We start from the raw sequence: 23,605 nt of genomic DNA on the forward strand, positions 1-23,605 counted from the left end.
TTGGTTCTCAAACAAGCGTACTGAGCTTGAATAAAGGAGACTATGATGGTATGAGAGCGGAATTGATTAAAGTGGACTGGGAAAATAGATTAAAGGGTAAGACGGTACATGAGCAGTGGTGTTCATTTAAGGAGTTATTTTACAACTTTCAAAAAATATATATTCCACTGAGGAAAAAAGGGTGTAAAAGAAATGACAGCCATCCGTGGCTTAGTAAAGAATTTAAGGATAGTATCCGACTAAAAACAAGGACATATAAGGTAGCCAAACTTAGTGGGAGGATAGAAGATTGGGAAGTCTTCAAAAGACAGCAAAAAGTAACGAAAGGATTGATTAAGAAAGGGAAGATAGATTATGAAAATAAATTAGCAAAAAATATAAAAACGGATAGCAAGAGTTTCTACAGTTATATAAAAAGAAAAAGGGTGGCTAAGGCAAACGTAGGTCCTTTAGAGGATGAGACTGGGAAGTTAATGGTGGGAAACATGGAGATGGCAAAAATGCTGAACAAATATTTTGTTTCAGTCTTTACGGTAGAGGACACTAAGAATATCCCAACACTGGACAAACTCTAGGTGGGGAGGAGCTAAATACGATTAAAATCACTTAGGAATTGGTACTCAGTAAATTAATGGGACTCAAGGCGGATAAATCCCCTGGACCTGATGGCTTACATCCTAGGGTCTTGAGGGAAGTGGCAGTGGGGATTGTGGATGCTTTGGTAATAATTTTCCAAAATTCTCTGGACTCGGCAAAGGTCCCGGCAGATTGGAAAACTGCCAATGTAACACCCTTATTTAAAAAGGGTAGTAGGCAGAAGGCTGGAAATTATAGACCAGTTAGCTTAACATCTGTGGTGGGTAAAATTTTGGAGTCTATTATTAAGGAGACAGTAGCAGAACATTTGGATAAACATAATTTAATAGGACAAAGTCATCATGGCTTTACAAAGGGGAAGTCATGTCTGACAAATTTGCTTGAGTTCTTTGAGGACATAACGTACAGGGTGGATAAAGGGGAACCAGTGGATGTCGTGTATTTGGACTTCCAGAAGGCATTCGACAAGGTGCCACATAAAAGATTATTGCTCAAGATAAAGAATCACTGGATTGGGGGTAATATTCTGGCATGGGTGGAGGATTGGTTATCTAACAGGAAGCAGAGAGTTGGGATAAATGGTACATTCTCGGACTGGCAACCAGTAGCCAGTGGTGTTCCGCAGGGGTCGGTGCTGGGTCCCCAACTCTTTACAATCTATATTAACGATTTGGAGGAGGGGACCGAGTGTAACATATCAAAGTTTGCAGATGATACAAAGATGGGAGGGAAAGTAGAGAGTGAGGAGGACATAAAAAACCTGCAGGGGGATATGGACAGGCTGGGTGAGTGGGCGGAGATTTGGCAGATGCAATACAATATTGGAAAATGTGAGGTTATGCACTATGGCAGGAAAAATCGGAGAGCAAGTTATTATCTTAATGGCGAGCAACTGGAAAGTACTGCAGTACAAAGGGGGTCCTCGTGCAAGAAAATCAAAAAGTTAGTTTGCAGGTGCAGCAAGTGATCAAGAAGGCCAACGGAATGTAGGCGTTTATTGCTAGGGGGATAGAATATAAAAACAGGGAGGTATTGCTGCAGTTATATAAGGTATTGGTGAGACCGCATCTGGAATACTGCATATAGTTTTGGTCTCCATACTCAAGAAAAGACATACTTGCTCTCGAGGCAGTACAAAGAAGGTTCACTCGGTTAATCCCGGGGATGAGGGGGTGGACATATGAGGAGAGGTTGAGTAGATTGGGACTCTACTCATTGGAGTTCAGAAGAATGAGAGGCGATCTTATTGAAACATATAAGATTGTGAAGGGGCTTGATCGGGTGGATGCGGTAAGGATGTTCCCAAGGATGGGTGAAACTAGAACTAGGGGGCATAATCTTAGAATAAGGGGCTGCTCTTTCAAAACTGAGATGAGTAGAAACTTCTTCACTCAGAGGGTAGTAGGTCTGTGGAATTTGCTGCCCCAGGAAGCTGTGGAAGCTACATCATTAAATAAATTTAAAACAGAAATAGACAGTTTCCTAGAAGTAAAGGGAATTCGGGATTACGGGGAGCGGGCAGGAAATTGGACATGAATTTAGATTTGAGGTTAGGATCAGATCAACCATGATCTTATTGAATGGCGGAGCAGGCTCGAGGGGCCGATTGGCCTACTCCTGCTCCTATTTCTTATGTTCTTATCTTGAACGTTGGTAAAACTAACCCTCCCATTGTTGTGAAAAGAGTATTCATCAATGTTCTAACATTTCCTCTAAATGACTCGTTCCTGCTGTAAGGGTTTATTCGGTCAGGCCAGAGGTGACATACCAGCGACAACAAAATTAGCTTCCATTTAATGGTTAGAAATTAGGATGGTATTTATTGAAAAATTTAGTAACAAAAGAATGAAAGATTTTGTAATCAACACAAAATCTTATTTGGACTGTTAGGAACGTTTTTAGCATTGTTTTACTGAAACATATTTCTGAATTTTCTTGTCCTTAATTTGAAACTGTGACTCCTTTTTCTTGAATTTTATACCCCCCCCCCCCCAAAAAAAAAGTGTCTGGATCCAAAATCTCCAAACTCCTCAATCTTGCCTAATTGCCTGCACTGCTGATACTAAGCATGTTCATATTTAGTACATAATCTGCACTGTCCTTCCCTCTGTCGACTCTCATAACATTACACTTTTATAATTGTATCTGTCACTTCTCTGCTCAGAAACCTGGCTTTTCTAGTTCCTTTTGCATTCGTGCGCATTGATAACATTTAGGAGTAGTGGCAAATAATGCTCAATATTTGCAAATTTAGGCACTGTGGGCACAATTCCATCCTACAAGTCATTTATAAAAATGATAAACAATAGTGGTCATAAAACAGACCCTCATGACACAGCACTGGCAACCAGCTGCCTGCAGGTACCTCCCCTTGCACCACAACTTGCTGCTGTCTACAAACCAGCTAAAAGCCATCCATGGAATACAACATCCACTATCTTCCTCCTACCTACTATATCAGTAATTTCCTCAAAAGAAGTCTAATAAATTGGTTTAAGCATAAACTGTTGCTCCTGAAATCATGCTGCCAATTTGCTACTTGCCAATCTTCTAGGATTTGACGCCCATGAGCTCCAGAAAATGTTAGAGCATGCTCTATCTATTCTATCCTCCCTTATGAATTTAAACATTATTGGTGCACACTCACATGCCAACTGTTTCATCAAGTATGGCAATTTTCCTGTTTCAACTGCGAACACTATTTTAGCAACTTCCCTGTCTTCGGACTCCATCTCCCTATTTTCATTTCTAAGTGACAATGTGTCTCTAACGTTTACTTAATTCTGACATATTTGAAGAAAGCTTTGTTCTTTCTTTGCAGCTATATTTTTCTTGTGTTCAATCAGTGTCTTGTTTCAGTTTCTTCACATTTCTCTGTCTGTTTCTATAGATCTCCCTGTACTGTTCCTTTCTTAAACATTTAAAAATGTTGCACATTTCTACTTCTCCCTAATTTCTTCCATACTTTATCATCCACATTTTACTCAACTTATTTCAGGCATGAATTACTTTTGATTTTTTTTTAAAAAAATCGCTTAAGATTTTCCCATTTTCCCTCCATATTCTTTCCTTTAAATGTGTCCTCTCATTTTAATGTTTTCATGCATTCCCTCATAGGCTCAAGGTTAGCTTGGCTAAAATTGACCTTGATAGGCTTCCTTTGATATTTGCATAGTCATTGTTATCTTGAAAATAAAAATATTCTGGTCACTAGATCTCACTTGTTAATTTCTACTTGTGCTTGGTTTATCACTACCTCATCGTTAGTTAATACCAAACCAGTGTCGTAGTTACTCTACAGGTTCTCACATGCTGTTTCAGATATGAGTCTTTCTTACAACTTCAAGAAATTCTTGCTTATGTGCAGACTGTTCACACTTTACATCCCAATCAATGGGGGTAATTTTCATCTTCAGTGCTTGGGCAGTAACCTGGCACAGTAGATCATCTGCCTGCTAACGAACCTACCCGATTTTCATTTCCACAATGGATATGAAAATCGTGTGGGTTCTATAACGGACGGTCAATCCGCTCGCCAGTTTATCCCCCCAGATAATGAAGGTGAAAGTTACTCCCAATCTTGGAAAGATTGAAAACCCCCATGATCACCTAGTACTCATCTATGGTTCCATGGTGTCCCATAGCAGTACGTTTACCTTCGTTTGGTTGTCTGGTGGCCTGTTGCATATTTGTATCACTTACACTTTTTCTTTTCTATTTTCCAACTCTAACTAAAAAGAATAAAACTAAATAACTTCATTTGCTATTTATGCCGTACTTGTCTTAATTCCTGTGCCTAAGTTTTTAGGTACTACATGTATTGGAGACTTTGAATTATCTATTATCTGCTAATATTCATTATTCATTTGGGAGGTGGGGTCCCTTCATTCTTCTGGTTAGAATCATAAAATTTTACAGCACAGCAAGAAAAAGAAAGAACTTAATTTATATAGTGCCTTTCACAACCTCACGACGTCCCAAAGTCCTTCACAGCCATTGAAGTATTTTTCAAGTGTAGTCACTATTAATCTAAAGAAATACAGTAGCCAATTTGCACACAGTAGGGTCCCACAAATAGCAATGAAATAAATGACCAGTTCATCTGTTTAGGTGTTGGTTGAGGGATAAATGTTAACCAGGATACCGGGAGAACTCAAACAAAACTTAGTCCCATTCTGCACGGAACAACAAGGGGAATGCCCGCTACAAATGATGGATTATTCTATGGCTCTGAAGATCCTAACCGGGTTCCTCTTCATTTTATATAAGGGCAGTTCTGTGGTAAACTAGCTAGCATGGTTAGGGGATGGGTAAGTGATGCAAGTGGCTGCATCATTAGATGGAGCTGGCTTGATGGTCTTTTGGTTCATGCATACACACATACAAGAGAACAGGAGATCTTTCATAGAAAATTTACGACACAGAAGAAGGCCATTCAGCCCATCGTCTGTGCCGGCTGAAAATGAACCCACCCAGCCTAATCCCACTTTCCAGCACTTGGTCCGTAGCCTTGTCAGTCATGGCACTTCAGCTGCACATCCAGGTATTTTTAAATGAGTTGAGGGTTTCTGCCTGTACCAACCTTTCAGGCAGTCACTTCCAGACCCCCACTACCCTCTGGGTGAAAAACATTTTCCTCAGCTCCCCACTATTCTTCCATCCAATCACTTTAAATCTATGCCCCCTGGTTATTGACCTGTCAGCTAAGGGAAAAAGGTCCTTCCTATCCACTCTATCTAGGCCCCTCATAATTTAGTACACGTCAATTAAATCACCCCTCAGCCTCCTCTGTTCCAAAGAGAACACCCCAGCCTATCCAATCTTTCCTCGTTGCTAAACTTTTCCAGTCCTGGCAATATCCTCGTAAATCTCCTCTGTACCCTCCACTTCAATTACATCCTTCCTGTAATGTGGTGACCAGAACTGTACACAGTACTCAAGCTGTGGCCTAACCAGCGTTTTATACAGTTCCAGCATAACCTCCCTGCTCTTATATTCCATACCTCAGCTAATAAAGGCTAATATTCCATGTGCCTTCTTAACTACCTTATCCATCTGTCCTGTTACCTTCAGGGATCTGTGGACATGCACTCCAAGGTCCCTCACTTCCCCTACACCTTTTAGTATCCTCCCATTCATTGTGTACTCCCCTGCCTTGTTTGCTCTCCACAAATGCATTACCTCACACTTCTCCGGATTGAATTCCATTTGCCTCATTTCTGCCCATCTGACCAGCCCATCAATATCATCCTGCAGTCTACAGCTTTCCTCGTCACTATCAACCACACGGCCAATTTTTGTATTATCTGTAAACTTCTTAATGATGCCTCCTACGTTTAAATCTAAATCATTGATCTATACCACAAAAAGCAAGGGACCTAGTATTGGGCCCTGCGGAACCCCATCGGAAACGGCCTTCCAGTCACAAAAACACCTGTCGACTATTACCCTTTGCTTCCTGCCACTGAGCCAATTTTGGATCCAACTTGCCACTCCCTTGGATCCCATGGACTTGTACTTTTTTTGACCAGTCTGCCATGTGGGACCTTGTCAAAAGCCTTGCTAAAATCCATGTAGACTACATCAAATGCACTACCCTCATCAACCCTCCTCGTTACCTCCTCAAAAATTTCAATCAAGTTAGTCAGACATGACCTTCCCTTAACAAATCAATGCTGACTGTCCTTGATTACTCCGTGCCTTTCTAAGTGACGGTTTATCCTGTCCCTCAGAATTGATTCCAATAATTTGGCCACTACTGAGGTTAGACTGACTGGCCTCTAATTACTCAGTCTATCCTTCGCTCCCTTTTTAAATAATGGTACAATGTTAGCAGTCCTCCAATCCTCTGGCACCAGCCTATATCCAGTAAGGATTGCAAAATGATGGTCAGAGCCTCTGCTATTTCCACTAACAGAATTATAAATACCCCTGGACTGGTTGAGGGTTTTTAAACTGACCTCTTTGTGCTGTTGGTATCCCATCACTGCTATAACAATCTGCTGTCATCTAGTGGATATGCTTGGTAATATCAGTTTGTGGATCAAAAATGTACAAAAAACACGATTTTGCTGTCCCCAAAAACCTACTTGCCCAAACAATCCCTTTTCCAAAAAAAAAAATTCCTTTGGGTGTGTGATTAATGCATCATTATCTATAGCTAGTTGGTTGCTAAAGAAATTAGGCCCAAACACCAACATTGCAAATCAAGTTTTCTAGATCTGCAAGCTTAGGTTTGATTTAATTTGCTGTGGGCTACAGAATTTCAGTGCAGGCAAGTGGCACATATAATTAAAAGTACAAAATGCCCTAAAAAGGATGACCTTCAATAGACCAAATAGGCTTTTCTTATTCCTGATTTTGCTATGCTGCCTGGGTTACTGTTCAGAGCATTATGTTAAGATTTTGGTACTACACTACATGACCAGATTCGATGTATGCTGTAACAAGCCGTGGGTCAAGGTGGCTTGAAAAGCTGATGGAAAAATAAGAATCTTATGGGGGGAGGGAAGAACTTGGTCTATCTTTCATCATGAGCAATGTTGTATAGTTACAGTAATATCATGCTGCAGCTCTGTTTGGCAGGGTTCTCTTGTTGCCTGGACTGAGTGAAGTCCAGAGTACACATACTTTGAGTTCGCTATTCAGAACGTGGATAGGTATTTCTGGGATTTTTATGCACCACAGCATTCTGTATCAATCAAAGAAGCCTTGCAGAATATTAATAGTACTTCATGCACTGCATCTCCTGCCTTCCACTTGAGTTCCGAGTCCCTGTTTTTCTCTTGTTTCTCCCCTCGCCCTCTCCAAGCTCATCTTATCCATGAAACCTACCTCATGGCCTTTATTCTAGCTGACAATTGTAAATGGTTCCCTCTCTTCAGCAAGTATTCCCATCCATTTCAAAATCACCATTATCATGCCCTCCTCAAAAAAGCCATCCTTGACCTTTCTGTCCTTGCTAACTACCATTCTATCTCCAACCTATCTTTTCTCTCCAAAGCCATTGAATAAGTTGCCTCTCCGAGCCATGCCCATTTCTTCAGCAGCTCCCCGTTTCAATCCTTCCAATCTGGCTTCTGCTCCTACCATATGATTGAAACTGCCCTAATCAAAGTTACAAATGAATTTTTTTGTCAAATCATCACTACTCCTTGTCCTTGACCTCTGTAGCTGTCAACATGATCGACCAAACTGTCCTCTTCTGATGGCTCCTTTCTGTTGTCCAGCTCCGTGGGACTGTCCTCTCTTGGTTTCATGCTTACCAGAGCATCACTAGCAATGGTTTCTCTTACCACGGCATATCACATTTGGAATCTCCCAAAGTTCCATCCTGCCGCCTCCTCCTTCATCTACATGTCGCAGTCATGGGTTCACTTTTCACATGTCCACCAATGACATCCAGCTCTATTCTCCACTATCTCTCTTGAGCCCTCCATTACCTCTCTGCTGTCACTTTGTCTAAAATTCTGTCTAAACTTGGATGAGTTTTAAGTTCCTGCAACTAAACATTGGAAGGACCAAAGCTATCATCTCAAACTCCACTCCCTTACCATTGACTCCATCACTCTCCATGGCCACTTGTTAAAGGCTACATTAGACTGATCGCAATCTTGGCGTCAAGTTTGTACCCGGGAGAGTTTCAATCCCATATTCTTTCCACTACGAAAACCACCTACTTCCATTTCTGTAATATTACATGCCTCTGCCTGTAACATTATGCACCTTAGCCTATCTGCTGCTGAAACCCTCATTGGTGCCTTTGTCATCTCCATACTCAATTACTCCAATTATCTGTTTGCTGGCCTCGCATCCTCCACCCTCAATAAACTCCAGTTTGTCCTAAACTCTGTTGCTCGTATCCTATTCTGCATCAAGTGCCTCGTGCCCCTCATACACCATCCCACTTTGTCAACCTACATTAACTCAGTGCATTAAATCTGAATTCTTTGTCCTTGTCTTTAAATCCCTCCCATGGCCTTGTCCCTCCTATCCCTGCCCTACAACCCACTTCGCCAAACTCTCGCTCCACTTACTCCAGCTTCTTGTGAATCTGAACTGTTCCCCTGTCGCCCTAACATTGGTGACTGTGCCTTCAGCCACTCCCTGGCATTCTCTCTGTTTCTCTTTCATGATCCTCCTTTTAAACCCAGCTCCTTAACCAAGATTTTAATCATTCCTCCTAATCTTTCCTTTGGCTTGGCATCTACATATTTCCTCATGCCTCCCCACCATGAAGCTATTTGGAGTATTTTTTCATTAATATCACTATATGCATGCAAGTAATAGTAGTAAAAAAAAAAATCACTTTTCGTTCAAGAATTTTGCAGGGAGTTTTTTCTAAAGATCATGTGTTAGCTGCGTTTTTGGTGTTGTTAAGAAATAGATACAAGATCCAGGACCTGTTATATTATGATAGTGATTAAACAAGGTCACTAACTTGTCTTAGTTATTTAACTCTGTCTTCTCTGATTCACCTATAGATATAACTTAGAGATTTGGTAATACTCATTAATTGGAACATGATGGATGTAAAGTGGAAAATTCACTTTCTATCCAGCATCTGCCCTCCTTTTCCATTATTCTTTAACCTTAGTCACCAATTACTAATGTGAAACCTTGCCAAAAGTGTTATTGAAGATTTCAAGTATGTAGTATCAACTGTATTTCCCTTGTTCACCATGTCTATTATGTTTCTGAAAAACCCCAGTTGGTAGTTAAATATCCATTAACAGGTGTACTTTTCCAAGTGCTGAACTGTTTTTTTTAAAAAAAATCTCTCAATTGTACAAAGACTTTCCCTAGAAATGATAAATTTACTGGTCTATAGTTTCCAGGTATAACTCTTCACCCTCTTCAGTTAAAGCTTCGCTAATGTCAGTTCCCGTTGTCTTTAAGTTGCACACATGCTGAATCATAGACGTCAGACCTGAGATATTACTAAAAGTTAGATCCAGAATAGCTTCTGACTGCATTGGCTATTGAACAGGCTAAATAGGGAGGTAATCCTTCACTCACCTCTAGAAACATGCACTTCTCCTTCGTTTTACCTCTATTGTTTTCCCTCAGTCAAATCTGAAAAGAACAACCTTAATTATCGTGACATGACGTCGGAGCAATTTGCAACGCCTAAAGTGGTTTCAAGATCAGTATTTTATTTATCGGCTGAGACTGGTAAGCAGAATGTAACGCTGGACCATCTCCAAAAACTAACAACACTAACATCCATGCTGATGCCTTTTTACTTTTTAAAGACATTGTCATGCTTTGGATAGGCTAGAGTACTGCAGAATCTTCACAAACTCATCTTTTATTATAAAAATTGATTATTAAAAAAATTCATTCTCAGGATACGGGCATCGCTGGCAAAGAAGGCATTTATTGCCCATCCCTTGTTGCCCTTGAGAAGGTGGTGGGCTGCTGCCTTGAACCACTGCAGTCCTTGAGGTGAAAGTACTCCTACAATGCTGTTAGGTAGTTAGTTACAGGATTTTGACCTGGCGACGATGAAGGGATGGCTATATATGTTCAAGTTGGGATGGTTTATGACTTGGAGTGGAACTTGGAGGTGATGGTATTCCCATGCACCTGCCCACTGGTCCTTCTAGGTGGTGGAGGTTGGGAGGTACTGGCGAAGAAGCCTTGCCGATTTGCTGCAGTGCATCCTGTAGAAAATACACGTGGTGGAGGGAATGGATGTTTAAGCTGGTGAATGGGGTGCCGATCAAGCAAACTGTTTTGTCCTGGATATGTCAAGCTTCTTGAGTGTTGTTGCAGCTGCACCCATCCAGGCAAGTGGAGAGCATCCCAGCACACAGCTGACTTGTGCCTTTTATAGGCGGTGGAGAGGCGTTGGGGAGTCGGGAGGTGAGTCACTCGCTGCAGAATACCCAGCTTCTGACCTGCTCCAGCAACCATGGTATTTATGTGGCTAGTCCAGTTAAGTTTCTGGTCAGTGGTGATTCCCAGGATGTTGATGGTGGGGGATTCGGGGGATGAATATCAAGGTGAAGTGGTTAGGCGCTCTTTTTTTGGAGATGGTCATTGCCTGGCACTTGTGTGGCATGAATGTTACTTGCCACTTATCAGCCCAAGCTTGGATGTGGTCCAGGACTTGTTGCATGTGGGGCCATGGACTGCTTCGTTACCTATAATGTTCAAATTATGTACTGTATCAAAATTGAATAATCCCAAGTAACTTAATAGTGTGAACAAAAGGAAACCTTTTGCTTTATGTAGTTCCACTTGCCAGTTAACTGAACTATAATAGCCGAATTACTAATCTCCATTTAGATTTAGGAAAATTGGGCACCACTTAGTTTTGTAAAAGGGAAAACAAAATAACTTTCTTTTTCAGGAGTGGCACAGTGGTACTGAGTGTTAGAGCACTGATGGTCAGTGCCATGGAATAGGGCCAATAGAGGTTTGATCCCATCGTGCTTTGTTTCTGCGGTGTGTTATTCCCCTCCCCCAACAAAGACTTATTTTGAGCATCATTGAAGTTACAATGCCAGGTATCAATTTTATGATTTTTGTGCAGCAGTATATGGTCCAAGGTTTGATCTCTGGTTAGCTGATCTCTGCCATTGGAGGCACTACATTGGGCCTCAACAGCTTCTGGTCTAGTGAGGACAGAAAATACAGCTTGAATTCTCGATCATTATCCATGGACACCTGCTTTAAAAATGTGAATATTAGGCGAGGAAAGAATCAAGCTAGGGTGTTATGTTCCATTATTGAAATGCCTGGCAGAATTTGTTGTGTGGGCTTACTCAGAAGAAAAATGAAGGCAAGTCTATCCTGGATGGTGGTTTCTTTTCCCGTTGCTAGCTCAGACTTCATCTCTGCAGTTTCTTTCATTCGTTGTCTCCCATTACTTGTATTTAGACCTTACTGATTGGTTACTAAATCTTGCAATCGTATAAAATGGAATAAATTTGTGGTCACAGTACTGGGAATATCAGCAACATTAGGACTGCTGTGGTTCAAGGAGAAAGCCCACCACCAACTTCTCTGGGTAACCAGGAATGGGAAATAGTTGCGGCCAGCAATGCCCCCGTTCTGAGAATTTTTTAAAAAATGGCTATATCCAAATAGGTAAAGACCATTTATCTCTGGTCTGGTAATTGGTGACAAGGAGTTATCAATTTACGGTTGTCGCTAAGAGTGAGGAAAATTTTTTTGTACGTAAGGTTGATGGGATTCTTTGCCACAGGGAGTGGCTGAAGCAACTTTTACATGAAAATTGAATAAATATTTGAAGCAGGGAAGATACAGGGCTATGGGGTGAGTGTACAGAGCAGTAGGATTAGTTTTGGATTGGTCTAGCAAAGAGTAGCACAAACACAATGGGCCAAATGGCCACCTTCTGTGTTGTAAACGTCTATGATTTTATGGTTCTATATATTGCACAGATCTGGCTGTTGAAATTCAGTACACTTTTAAATACCAATCTAATGCGTTTCCTCAATTCTGATGACAAATGGGCTCTGTAATAAGGACAGACTTAGCAAATGTAAAGCCAGGTCAAGGGTTAAAATTATTTTAAACATGTATTTAGCAAAATTTAAGAACCTTGGGGAGGGACAAGAGGAAAAAGATTTTACTTAGGTGCTGCATTGTGTCCGGGTGATAGGTTAACAGTCAAGTCTTCCATTGCAAAAAGATGACTGCCAGGGAGATTAAAACTTTGATATTGCCACAGTAATTAGATTGCCTCCATTTAATATGTGTGTTTCTGGACCTCTTTACCTTTTTAACCATTTTAAAATGGTTGTCTGAATTGGTGCATTTCCTTCAATCCTGTGATTTCAACAACAACTTGAATTTATTTGGTGCCTTTAATGTAGTAAAATGTCCCAAGGTGCTTCACAGGTGTGTATTCAAACAAAATTCGACACTGAGCCATATAAGGCGATATTAGGACACTTGACCAAAAGCTTGGTCAAATAGGTAGGTTTTAAGGAGTATCTTAAAGGAGGTAGAGAGGAGGCGAGGTTTTGCAAAGGGACTTCCAAAGCTTAGGGCCTAGGCAGCTAAAGGCACAGTCGCCAGTGGTGGAGTGATTAAAATTGGGGTTGTGCAAGAGGCCAGAATTGGAGGAGCGCAGAGATCTTGGAGGGTTGGTGGGCTGGAGGAAGTTGCAGAAATAGGGAGGGGCGAGGCCATGGAGGGATTTGAAAACTAGGATGAGAATTTTAAAATCAAGACGCTGCTGGATGGGAGCCAATGTAAGTCAGCGGGCACAGGGGTGATGGGTGAATGGGACTTGGTGTGAGATATGATACGGGCAGCAGAGTTTTGGATGAGCTCAAGTTTACCGAGGGTGCAAAGTGGGAGACCAGCCAGGAGAGCATTGGAATAGTCAAGTCTGGAGGTAACAAAAATATGTTTGTCCCTGCTGGGAAGTAGCTCTAGATTGTTCATTCCTTCCACCCTGCACCACCAGGTTTCTTAGTTTTTGTGTGAACAGTTGCAGCTCATAATAGTTTTGAGTCAAACAGAAAATGTGAGAAGCAAAAATGGCTGAGTTGAAACCTATGATTTCTACAGAGATAAATGACCAGATTATCTATTTATGATGTTGGTTGAGGGATAAATATTGGCTAGGGTACCAGGGAGAACTCCCCTGTTCTTCTTTAAATAATGCCACGAGATTTTCTACATTCACCTGAGAGGGCTGACAGGTCCTCGCTTTAACGTCTCATCTGAAAGACGGCACCTCTGACAAGTGCAGCACTCTCCCAGTACTGTACTGAAGTGTCAGCCTAGATTACATGTGCTCAAATCTCTGGACTAGGACTTGAACCCATGACCTTCTGGCTGAGGCAAGAGTGCTATCACTGAGCCAAGGTTGATGCCCCAGACTTCTTCCGAGAGGGGCATGAATTTAATAAAATTTAAAGTTTTGGGTTCAGGTTGATCACATTTTGAGTTTCGTGATTTTATTGAAGTGAAATGTTTTTACGCAGAGGCAGAAATGGATAAATGAAAAAGAAAACATTAAAAATGTATGGGGAAAGGGAGGAGAATAGGATTAAGTGGATAGCTGTTTGAGAGATCTGGCACAGGAACGATGGGCCGAATGGCCTTCTCTTATGCTGTATAATTATGATTTTACGCATAGGAATTGCGGTTAGTGATTTAGGTTATTAGATTTCAGGTGGTTCTTATGGCTTCAACTGTTGCTTTGCTTTAACTAATTTTTTCTCCTTTTACCTGCCTGTGGGAAGAGCTGCTTTGCATTTGGCAGCTTTGCACAGTAATGCAGCTAAGTTGATAATTCAGCTAAGGAGGATTCACCCAAAGTCCTGTTACTTCATGATACTGTTTCTTGGTGCTTCAACTGCTGTGCCAACGTACCACATTATTAAGTTACCAGCACAATACATTTTTTACGATCAGTTTTATGAATTTTGCTTGCTGGGAGCACATATCGGGAAATTTTGGTGCTTGTCACAACTTTGTATCCATTCATTATAATGGATGCAAAATCATAGAATCATAGAACGTGATGGCACAGAAGGAGACCATTCGACCCATCATGTCTGTGCCGGCCGAAAAAGAGCTATCCGGCCGAAAAAGAGCTATCCAGCCTAATCCCACTTTCCAGCTTGGGCCGAATGCCTCGATTTCCCAATATATGCTCCATATGGATGAGGCTCTCATGGAAGCACACATTTGTAAAATTGGTCCTTATGGTTTTTATCCAAATTTGCTAATACTGTAAATGTGGAATAATCAGTCAAGTTCATCTTCATTGCTGTTTTGAGTGTTGCTTAAAGAGAAACTAATATTGGCTTTGCTTTCTTGCTTTGTGCAAATTTTATCCTCTGTCTTAAAGGACAGGCATTACATTAGAGGAGTACTGGTTGTCAGTTTCTTGTTTAATGTAAGTTGCACAATAAGAATTTGATTTTGTTTATACTTAAGGGCATCTGAAACAGATTGATCCTGAGACATTTAAAGACTTTTACAACTTTTGGAAGGAGTCAGAGACTGAGGCTCAGGAAGTTAACCTGCCTCTGGAAGTGATAGAACACCTGGACAAAAATGAATGTGTCTATAAATTGTCATCATCTGTGAAGACCAACTATGGTGTGGGCAAAATTGCATTGACACAGAAGCGACTGTTTCTTCTTATAGAGGGAAGACCTGGCTATGTTGAAATTGCCAAATTTAGAGACATACAGGTAATGCTTTGGAATAGTGGATACGATTTGGACTTTTTCTGAATGCTTTGTAATTCTTTTGTCTGATTTAAAAAGTTGTAGAAATGATAACTCCTTGCTCTCCACAGGTAGTGTGAAACAGGGCTGCTGCCCGATTACATAAGTGCAAGTTCTTCCTTACATGAGAGTTGATGGATTATTTAATATGTTCCCTAGCCACCGACTCCATCCCTCTCGCTGTCTGCGGCTGAACCAGACCATTTGCAACCGTGGCATCCTATTTGACCCTGAGATAAGCTTCTGACCACAAATCCATGCCATCACCAAGACTGTCTACTTCCACCTCCGTAACGTCGCCCGTCTCAGCTCATTTGCTGCTGAAATCCTCATCCATGCCTTTGTTACCTTTTAGACTCGAATATTCCAATGCTCTCCTGGCCGGCCTCCCATCTTCCACCTTCCATAAACTTGAGCTAATCCAAAACTCTGCTGCCCGTATCCTAATTCGCACCAAGTCCCATTCACCCATCACCCCTGTGCTTGCTGGCCTATATTGGCTTCCGGTTCGGGAACGCCTCGATTTTAAAATTCTCATCCTTGTTTTCAAATCCCTCCATGACCTCGCCCCTCCCCATCTCTGTAACCTCCTCAAGCCACCAAGATCTCTGCGTTTCTCCAATTCTTGCCTCTTGCACATCCCTGATTTTAATCGTTCCACCATTGGCGGCCGTGCCTTCAGTTGTCTAGGCTCTAAGCTCTGGAATTTCCTTCCTAAATGTCTCTGCCTTTCTACCTCTCTTCCTTCGGTGTCAAATTTTATTTAATAACGGTCCTGTGAAGTGCCTTGGGATGTTTTACTACATTAAAGGTGCTATATAAATGCAAATTGTTGTTGTAAATCAGCCAGATACCGTAGCATTGTTCTAAAGGGATAATTGAATTTGTAGTCCCTGAAAGAACAATGGATATTTTATCTGTAGACTCTAGACAGACAGTTTTAAAAAAAAAAGAATGGTTACTGTTGTTGTCAAAAGAAAACACCGGATGTGTTAGAAATGGTTAATACCTTAGTTGGTTGAGCTTTGAGAAGAACTCATTTGATTATCATTAGATAAACATATAATTGGGCTTCCAGAGATAGGAAGTAAAGAAATTAGTTTACCAATGGCTCAATACCTCTGTAGTTTTTGTTGCATGGAGGTGAGAGGAGAGATGGGAAAGCATTTGCTTTGGTGCTTTATTGTCCTTTTATACTTTTTGTATGATTCTTGATAGCACAAATTAATATTAGCTATACTTTCCTCTAAACTGTAAGCCACCTCTGAAGTGTTTTATTAAAAAATGTCTTTTTTTCATTGTCATTTTTTTTCTCAATTGTTAGGAACTTGAAAACATATCAGTGATGTTTTTCCCACTTCGAATCCCTGCTCTAAAAATTAAAACCACTTTGAAAGAACCATTCGTAGGAAACCTGAAGACCGAACGTGACCTTTGGCAACTGATTGTGAAGGAGATGTGGGCTGGGAAAACCATGGCAGATAAGCACAAGGTTTGATAGTCTTTTTGAAATGCTTGGTATTTTAAATTTGTGTTCTGACTTGTAAACAATCCAAATCCCTGATTGACTTCAACGGATGTACCTACTCTCCTGGGAAGTTTGATCTTTGATTCTGATTACGGTCCCTTGCCTGCACTGTGCCAGCAAATACTGGCTTTGCAATATTCTTTTGCTCTCCAGCAAGAGATAATGAAAGAAGTGTATGAAGGCAGGTCTTTTAAGAGAATCCATAGCACAAGTAGATGCAGAAGCTGTGGATGGATTTGAAGACCAGGACAATAATTTTAAATTGGTTGCTTTTGGGGACAAGGAGACAATGTAAGTCAGCAAGGATTGATGGGGCTGATGAATGAGGAAGACTTAATGTAGAACAGTACGTGTCATCTGCATCTTGAAGCAGGAGTTTATGGAGAGTGGAAAGCCAAATGTGGGAGTAATCAAATCTGGAGGTGACAGAAGTGTGGATAAGTGTGTCAGCAGCAGAGAGGCCTGAGGTAGAGGTGGAGATGGGCAACATTGCAGAGGTGAAAGTAAGCCGATTTGGTGGTGAAAGAGGATGTGAGGTATGAAGTTCTGATCAAGGCCAAACCTGATGGTGAGTTTGGACACTGTTTTGATCAGCCTAAGCAAGTGGCTGGGGAGTTGGGTAGCATCAGCGGCAAAGGAGTGGAATTTATTGCAGGCACTTAAAATGATGGCTTTGATGTTGAGCTGAAGGAAGTTGTGACTCATCCAAGACGATGTCAGACAGGCAGTCCAACAGCACAGAAGTGGTTGTGGAGCTGAGAGAAGCAGTGGAAAGCTAGATCTGAGTACCGTCAGTATACATATGGAAGCTGGCTCCATGCCTGGAATCATATCAACAAAGGGCAGTGCATAGATAAGAAAGTGGGGGGCAGCATTGATTGATCCTTGGGCGACTTGCAAGGTGATGGTGCCGGGGAGAGAGGAAAAGCATATGTTGGAGGTGTGCTGGCTTCGTCCAGATAGCCAAGAATGGAACCATGCAAAGGCAGTCACTTGGAGCTGGGTGGTGGAAGAGGATGACATGGTTAATTGTGTCAGATACTGGGGACAGGTTGGAGGACAAGCAGGGATCGTGAACCATTGTCACAATCACAGTCATGGCAGATTTCAGTCATAATTTTGGTTATGTGCATTAGTGGTCCAAGATTATCAGACTCTTCTGTATACTATCAATTTTTTTTATCATATTGCCTGTGCAGAAGCTAATCTAATTTGACTTGCATCTTGTTTTGGAGTGCATATGCTTGTGTCACAGATATCCTAAATCCATACTATGTACTTCTAAAACAGATCTTTTTTCACTGTATGACAATATACATTCAGCAATGTCAGTGATGAGGTATGGAAACATTTCAAATATTTTAGGAATGCTGGGGTTTGTGGAAGCTCATCTAGATAGTCTGAGAAAAAATGTAGATTCTAGACTGTTAGTAGTTCTTCTAAAATCTTGCAACTTAGATCATCTTCATTTCTGTATTCTCATGAATGAATGTGGGAACCAGTTTTGTGATATTATCTTAACATTCTCGAGACTCCAGCAGGGCGTAAATGTCTAATTTGCTAACAGCAGTGAATGTTTTTTTAACTTCATTTTTAGGACCCACAGTATATTCAGCAAGCACTAACTAATGTTCTGTTGATGGATGCTGTGGTTGGATGCATGCAGTCGCCTCGAGCTATTTATGCAGCTTCCAAATTGGCCTATTTTGACCAAATGAAGAATATGGGTAGGAATGAAGAGATATTTTGTTATTTTTACTGATTTTAAAAAAACATTTATGACAATCTAGTTTCCAGGCACTAGGTCAACATTAATTGCTTATTACAAGTAAAACATCAATATAAGTACAAAAATTGGCCAAGAGAAATATTGACTTGTTTGAAGAGTGGCATGCTAGGACAGCACACTTATAAACCCGTCATTATACAAAATCCATTTTAACTACCACATCTAAATTACAAAAAAACTGCATATGCTCAATTTAAAATAAAAACAGAAAATGCTTGAAATATACTCCTGGTCCATGCAAAGAGACTAGATGTTTAATGTTCTGGGTGGAGAGTTCTCTTCCATTACAGACACTGATGAATTTGCTGTGTATTCCCAGCATTTTCTGATACTAGACTTTTGTGTCTAACTTCAGTTTTATTGTGAATTCATTCTAGTGGTTCCTAAAACAACTTCAGAGACTTTAAAGCACAAAATAAATCCTTCTGCTGGTCAAACTAGTCCTCAGGCTGTGAATGCGCTCTTGTATACACCAGGTAAGAATAAATCAATTATTTTGGATAACTGGATGCTGCAGAAGTATATTTATATGATTGTCTTGTATGTCAAACCTGCTAAAATTGAACAGGTTTGTTTTGATCTGAAGGGTAAGTCACAGAGCCATCAATCTACACTGTTTTATGTTCCAAAATATTAAGATGAATGAAATACAACAAATCAGTGAGGACTAAAAGGGATCACTCTTAAACTGTCCCAACTGTGTGGCTCAGTAATGAAGGACAAAATAAATAATCTTGCTGATAACTTCCAAAGGACAGGCTGGATAGTAATGTGTGCATTAGGCTTAGTTGTATTGGCCTCGTACAGTGAGAATATCCAAGCAGTATTTTCTAACCAAGTTTACACAAGAAAAAGTGGAGTACCATATGATCATTGCCACCAATGAATCCCAGCACAAATTGTTGCCTTAAGGAGAGAAAGATAAGGGGGAATAAATTTTAGGAGGGGTGAGGAAATCTTACCAATATGTAGGTTGTGCAAAATATAATCAAAACACTTTTTTGGTGGTTCTCTGTTCCTTACCTAACTAAATTGAGAAGAATGAGGTTTAATATCCTGCTCAATTCAATGGGAACATAAGAAATAGGAGTAGGCCATACGGCTCCTTGAGCCATTCAATAAGAACATGGCTGATCTTCTACTTCAACTCTACTTTCCTGCCCTATCCCTTGATTCCCTTTGTGTCCAAAAATCTGTCGATCTCCGTCTTTAATATACTGAACAACTGAGCATCCACAGCCCTCTGAGATAGAGAATTCAAAGATTCATAACTATCTGAGTGAAGAAATTATTCCTCATCTTGGTCTTAAATGGCCAACCCCTTATCTTGAGACTATGACCCCTAGTTCTAGACTCTCCAGCCAGGGGAAACAGACTGTCGGCATCGACCCTGTCAAGCCCTCTTAAGAATTTTATATGTTTCAATGAGATCGCCCCTCATTCTTCTAAACTCCAGAGAATATAGGCCCATTCTACTCAATCTCTCCTCATAGGACAACCCTCTCATCCTAGGAATCAATCTAGTGAACCTCCGTTGCACCACCTCTAGGGCAAGTATATCCTTCCTTAGTTAAGGAGACCAAAGCTGTACACAGTACTCCAGGTGTGGTCTCACAGAGCCCTGTATAATTGCAGCAAGACCTCCTTCCACTTGTACTCCAATCCCCTTGCAATAAAGGTTTACATACCATTTCCCTTCCTAATTGCTTGCTGTATGCAAGTGCAAGATAACTATAGGTGGCATCAGTAATGTCAAGAATTCAGACCTGTTTGTATTGCTGAACAGACCTAATGCCTACTATAGATCTGAGGATAGAGCCTGAGAAAAGGGAAAGGAAGTAAGAATAGATTTACTTTAAGTGAAAGAAATGTGACCAGCTGAGAGTCATTATCAAACTGTATAGGGCTCTTGTCAGACCACATCACAGTACTGGTCAGCTCAGGTCATCAACTGGACTGTAGTCTCTTGGGGATAATCAAAAATCAAATGTACATTTTCACCTGAGTTTCCAAAAATCATAATCTGTAGCATTTTTATTTAGGATTCCATCTTTTGACACCCACATCTGCCTCTGGGAAGGAGGATTTAAGGTAACAGAGGCTAATGTGGCACTCTCCTCCAGACATTATGCTGGGGACACCTAAAAAATAATCTGAAGAAAGTGATGATGAAATCGATAACAAAATGGAGCAGACTAGACACCCACAGCCAGTGGAGATATAGGTTCTCTTAAGTACATTCTCTGCTACATGGAAATGATTAGGAACAGAGCTCCCCTAAGAGAGAGAGGAAGATAGTGACAAACTATCAGAGTGCACATTTACAGATCCCAGCTTCAAATACACTGATGTTTAAAGTTAGAGGCACCTGAAGCCTCAATAGTTCTAGGGTTCCTTGCCCTTGGAGTGGGAGCTCTCCTCTGGATCTTGTACAGACAACAGCGGGCAGTTTCCATTAGATTCCTCGTGGCCATACCCCTGTGGACAACAGTCACATCAGTTGCTTTTATATCGTGAAGGCTTGAGCTGGAAGCCAAATGTAAGTTTGCTAGGATTCACTAAAGTTGACAGGTGGGAAGACCCCACAAAAAGGGGCTTCCAGAATTTTGGCACATTTTTGCAGTTGATTACACAAGACCTTTGTATCAGGGTCTGCTGCCACTAACATGGTCTTGGCACAACATAAAAGCAGCTAAGGATTTGATATATGCAGGTTGTCAACATCCAACTCTTAAATAGACAGGAAGTACAGGTTGTACCAAGACTCAGCTGAACCCATGTGCAATATATCAGTTGCAGACTCAGCGGTTGTACTTCAGGTTTTCTGGCATGGAAAATCTACCATGGAAGAGAGAAATTCTAAGCGTCGGGATGTAGAATCTAGTTTATATTGCCTCTCCTCATTTTTCCAACCAAAATGTCATGTGTCTGCCCATTTCACCAGTCTGTTTATCTTCTCCTGAAGCCTGTTACTATGCTCCTCATTGTTTACTACATCTGAGTTTCATGTCATCTGCAAACTTTGAAATTATATCCTCTATACCCAAGTCCAGGTCATTAATATATATCAAAAAGAGCAGTGGCCCTAATACCCTGAGATATTAACCTAGAGTTTCTAGTCAGTCATGCCTGATAAATGGGCAAATTTGAGATGGAGATCAATGATGCTGAATTTCTACCTATTTAGCACTATGTCCAAATTACTGACACTGAGCTTGACGGGTTCTAGAAATCTCTGCCAGTTCATGGTTTGCATCCATGCAAATGAGGTAAAAATAACCATGTGGCATGCACACAATTTCCTGGCATAGCAGTCTGCCTTGCTAGGAACTGTGCTTTTTTTTACCAAAGTAGCTTAAAGAATCTTGTAAAATGATTGGTATGAGAATTTGTTCCTTATTTCTGCTGTGGTTGTTCTGTTTTTCCTGTTGCCACTTGGGTTGTGAGGAGTCTTGTGGCAATTGTTCAGGCTGTACCATTTTTCAACTCTTACAATAGCACAGTGGGTTAGTAAAGGCACACTCCAGGTTGCAGGGAGCAGGGGCTCAGTTACAGGAGTGCTCCGTTACATTGAGCCTGAGGAACGTTGTTTGGGGGAAATTACAGAAAATAATTACAGGCAGAAAAAATAAAATGTGAAGGGAGGATGACCAAATAACACAGATGTGTTTAGTATAGTATTTCCTATATATTTGGAATATATCTTAATTGTCTAAGACTAAATTTTGAAAGTAGTTTGCTATGGTGTAGATTGTTCCTTTTCTAGTAAAGAAGACACTAAAATTCCAGTGCTAAAGAATGAATGATACATCAGTTCACTTTCGTATATCAGATTTATGAAAATTACTCTTATTTAAAGAATTTCACTTCTGAATTTCACCTGGCTCATGGTAGTTTGGATTTCAGCATGTATCTAACCATATTTACAATGCACTATTTTGTTCAAATATTTTGACATCATCTGCACCACATTTAAGGATAATGTTTTGTAGCAGTTTATCAGGTGGTATAAATCCTATATTGTGATATGATTGTTATAGATTGAATAATTTCTTGCCACAAAACTATCAAGTAAAATTGGGAAAATGGTTGTGGTGCTGAAAGAAAAGGGTGGATAACATTTTTTTTAAAACCAGTCTTTTATTTGTTTTAAAAGTCACGAATAAACTGCAAACATTGAAATGAAAGAAATATCAGCTTCCTGTTAGATTTGGAAAAAGAACAAACTCAATCAGTAATGCACTAAATCATGAATGAAACACTTCTCTGTGCTAGGTCATCTGATACAACTGGAAGATGATGAGAATGCAAATCCAAGATTATGGTGTGCATTAAGTGAAGGAAAAGTAGTGCTGTTCAATGCAGCAACCTGGTTCATTCAGCAGCATTGCATTCAAGTCGGCAATTCAAAATTGGTGAGTTGAAATAAGTTTTTAAAAAATACACCAGAGGGCTTTAAGGGCAGGTGAAATAGAACATGAAAAGAAATTTAGGAAAATGCAGAATAATCCATCAGCGGTATGAATGTGCAGTTTATCACCTATCATGTTGAGATTATTGGAAGTATTCACTTTAATGCCCCTACTGTACCATAGATCTTGTGTTAAGTTAATTATTGGGATACATCTTGACAGTTTTGATTATAAGTTGAAACAAGCTATTGTGAGGCAACATTGAAATATTGGGCTCAATATTAGGAGGGAGGCGGGTTGGCGGCGGGGGGGTCGACTGGGCACATGGGTAACGCGCCCAATGAATTCAGGGTGCTTCGCCGCGATCGCAGCCTAATTGAAGGCACTTACCTTGGCTTCCGGGTTTTGCGCTGGAAAAATGCGCAGCGGGTGGACTGTGCAGCCGCATCATTGACTGTCAGCTAGAGGAGCCCTATTTAAAGGGGCAGCCCTCCATTGACTAATGCTGCAGAAAGGAGCCAAAATTTACAGCATGGAGCAGCCCAGTGGGAAGGCTGCACCCAGGTTTAATGACGCCTCACTCCAGGATGGGGTGAGGAGGAGGACAGAGATCTTCTCCCCGGCGGACGGGAGGAAGTGGCCTGACTCTGCCTGGCTCGAGGTGGCAGAGGAGGTCACCAGCACCACCAACATATCACGCATCTGCATACAGTGCAGGAGGTGCTTCAATGACCTAAGTGGGTCAGCCGAAGTGAGTACACTTACTCGTTCCCCTATACTCCGTCTGCCACATCACCGCCCCCACCCCACATCTCCTTCTGCACTGCCAACACTACGCTAACACATCACTCCTCACACCCACTCAAACCTCATCCTCATCTTACCTGCACTTACTCACCTCGTCAGTACTCATCCCACCACTACCACTCAACCCAATCCTCATACAATCTCATGGCTCTAGCTCATACTCACCCTCTCATGCATCTCTTTCACGGTCAGCCTCACCCAACCCGCCACTATTTGTGCTGCAGCCACAGGGCATGCATCACAT

General features: G+C 41.1%; 1 protein-coding gene across 2 annotated transcripts in view; it reads left to right on the plus strand.

Moving 5' to 3' along the window:
* dennd3a (DENN/MADD domain containing 3a) overlaps positions 1–23,605 on the plus strand; it is a 130,280-nt gene that overhangs the window by 85,208 nt on the left and 21,467 nt on the right. Inside the window, exons 15-20 of one of the 2 annotated variants that reach the window (XM_067978468.1) lie at positions 9,667–9,771; positions 14,530–14,789; positions 16,150–16,317; positions 17,951–18,080; positions 18,520–18,618; positions 22,418–22,557. In XM_067978468.1, coding sequence (XP_067834569.1) covers positions 9,667–9,771; positions 14,530–14,789; positions 16,150–16,317; positions 17,951–18,080; positions 18,520–18,618; positions 22,418–22,557 — 902 coding nt within the window. The remainder of the gene's footprint in view (positions 1–9,666; positions 9,772–14,529; positions 14,790–16,149; positions 16,318–17,950; positions 18,081–18,519; positions 18,619–22,417; positions 22,558–23,605) is intronic. The other variant, XM_067978469.1, reaches the window with a different exon arrangement.

This window comes from Heptranchias perlo, chromosome 3, assembly GCF_035084215.1.
Source record: "Heptranchias perlo isolate sHepPer1 chromosome 3, sHepPer1.hap1, whole genome shotgun sequence".
Classification (NCBI taxonomy): domain Eukaryota; kingdom Metazoa; phylum Chordata; class Chondrichthyes; order Hexanchiformes; family Hexanchidae; genus Heptranchias; species Heptranchias perlo.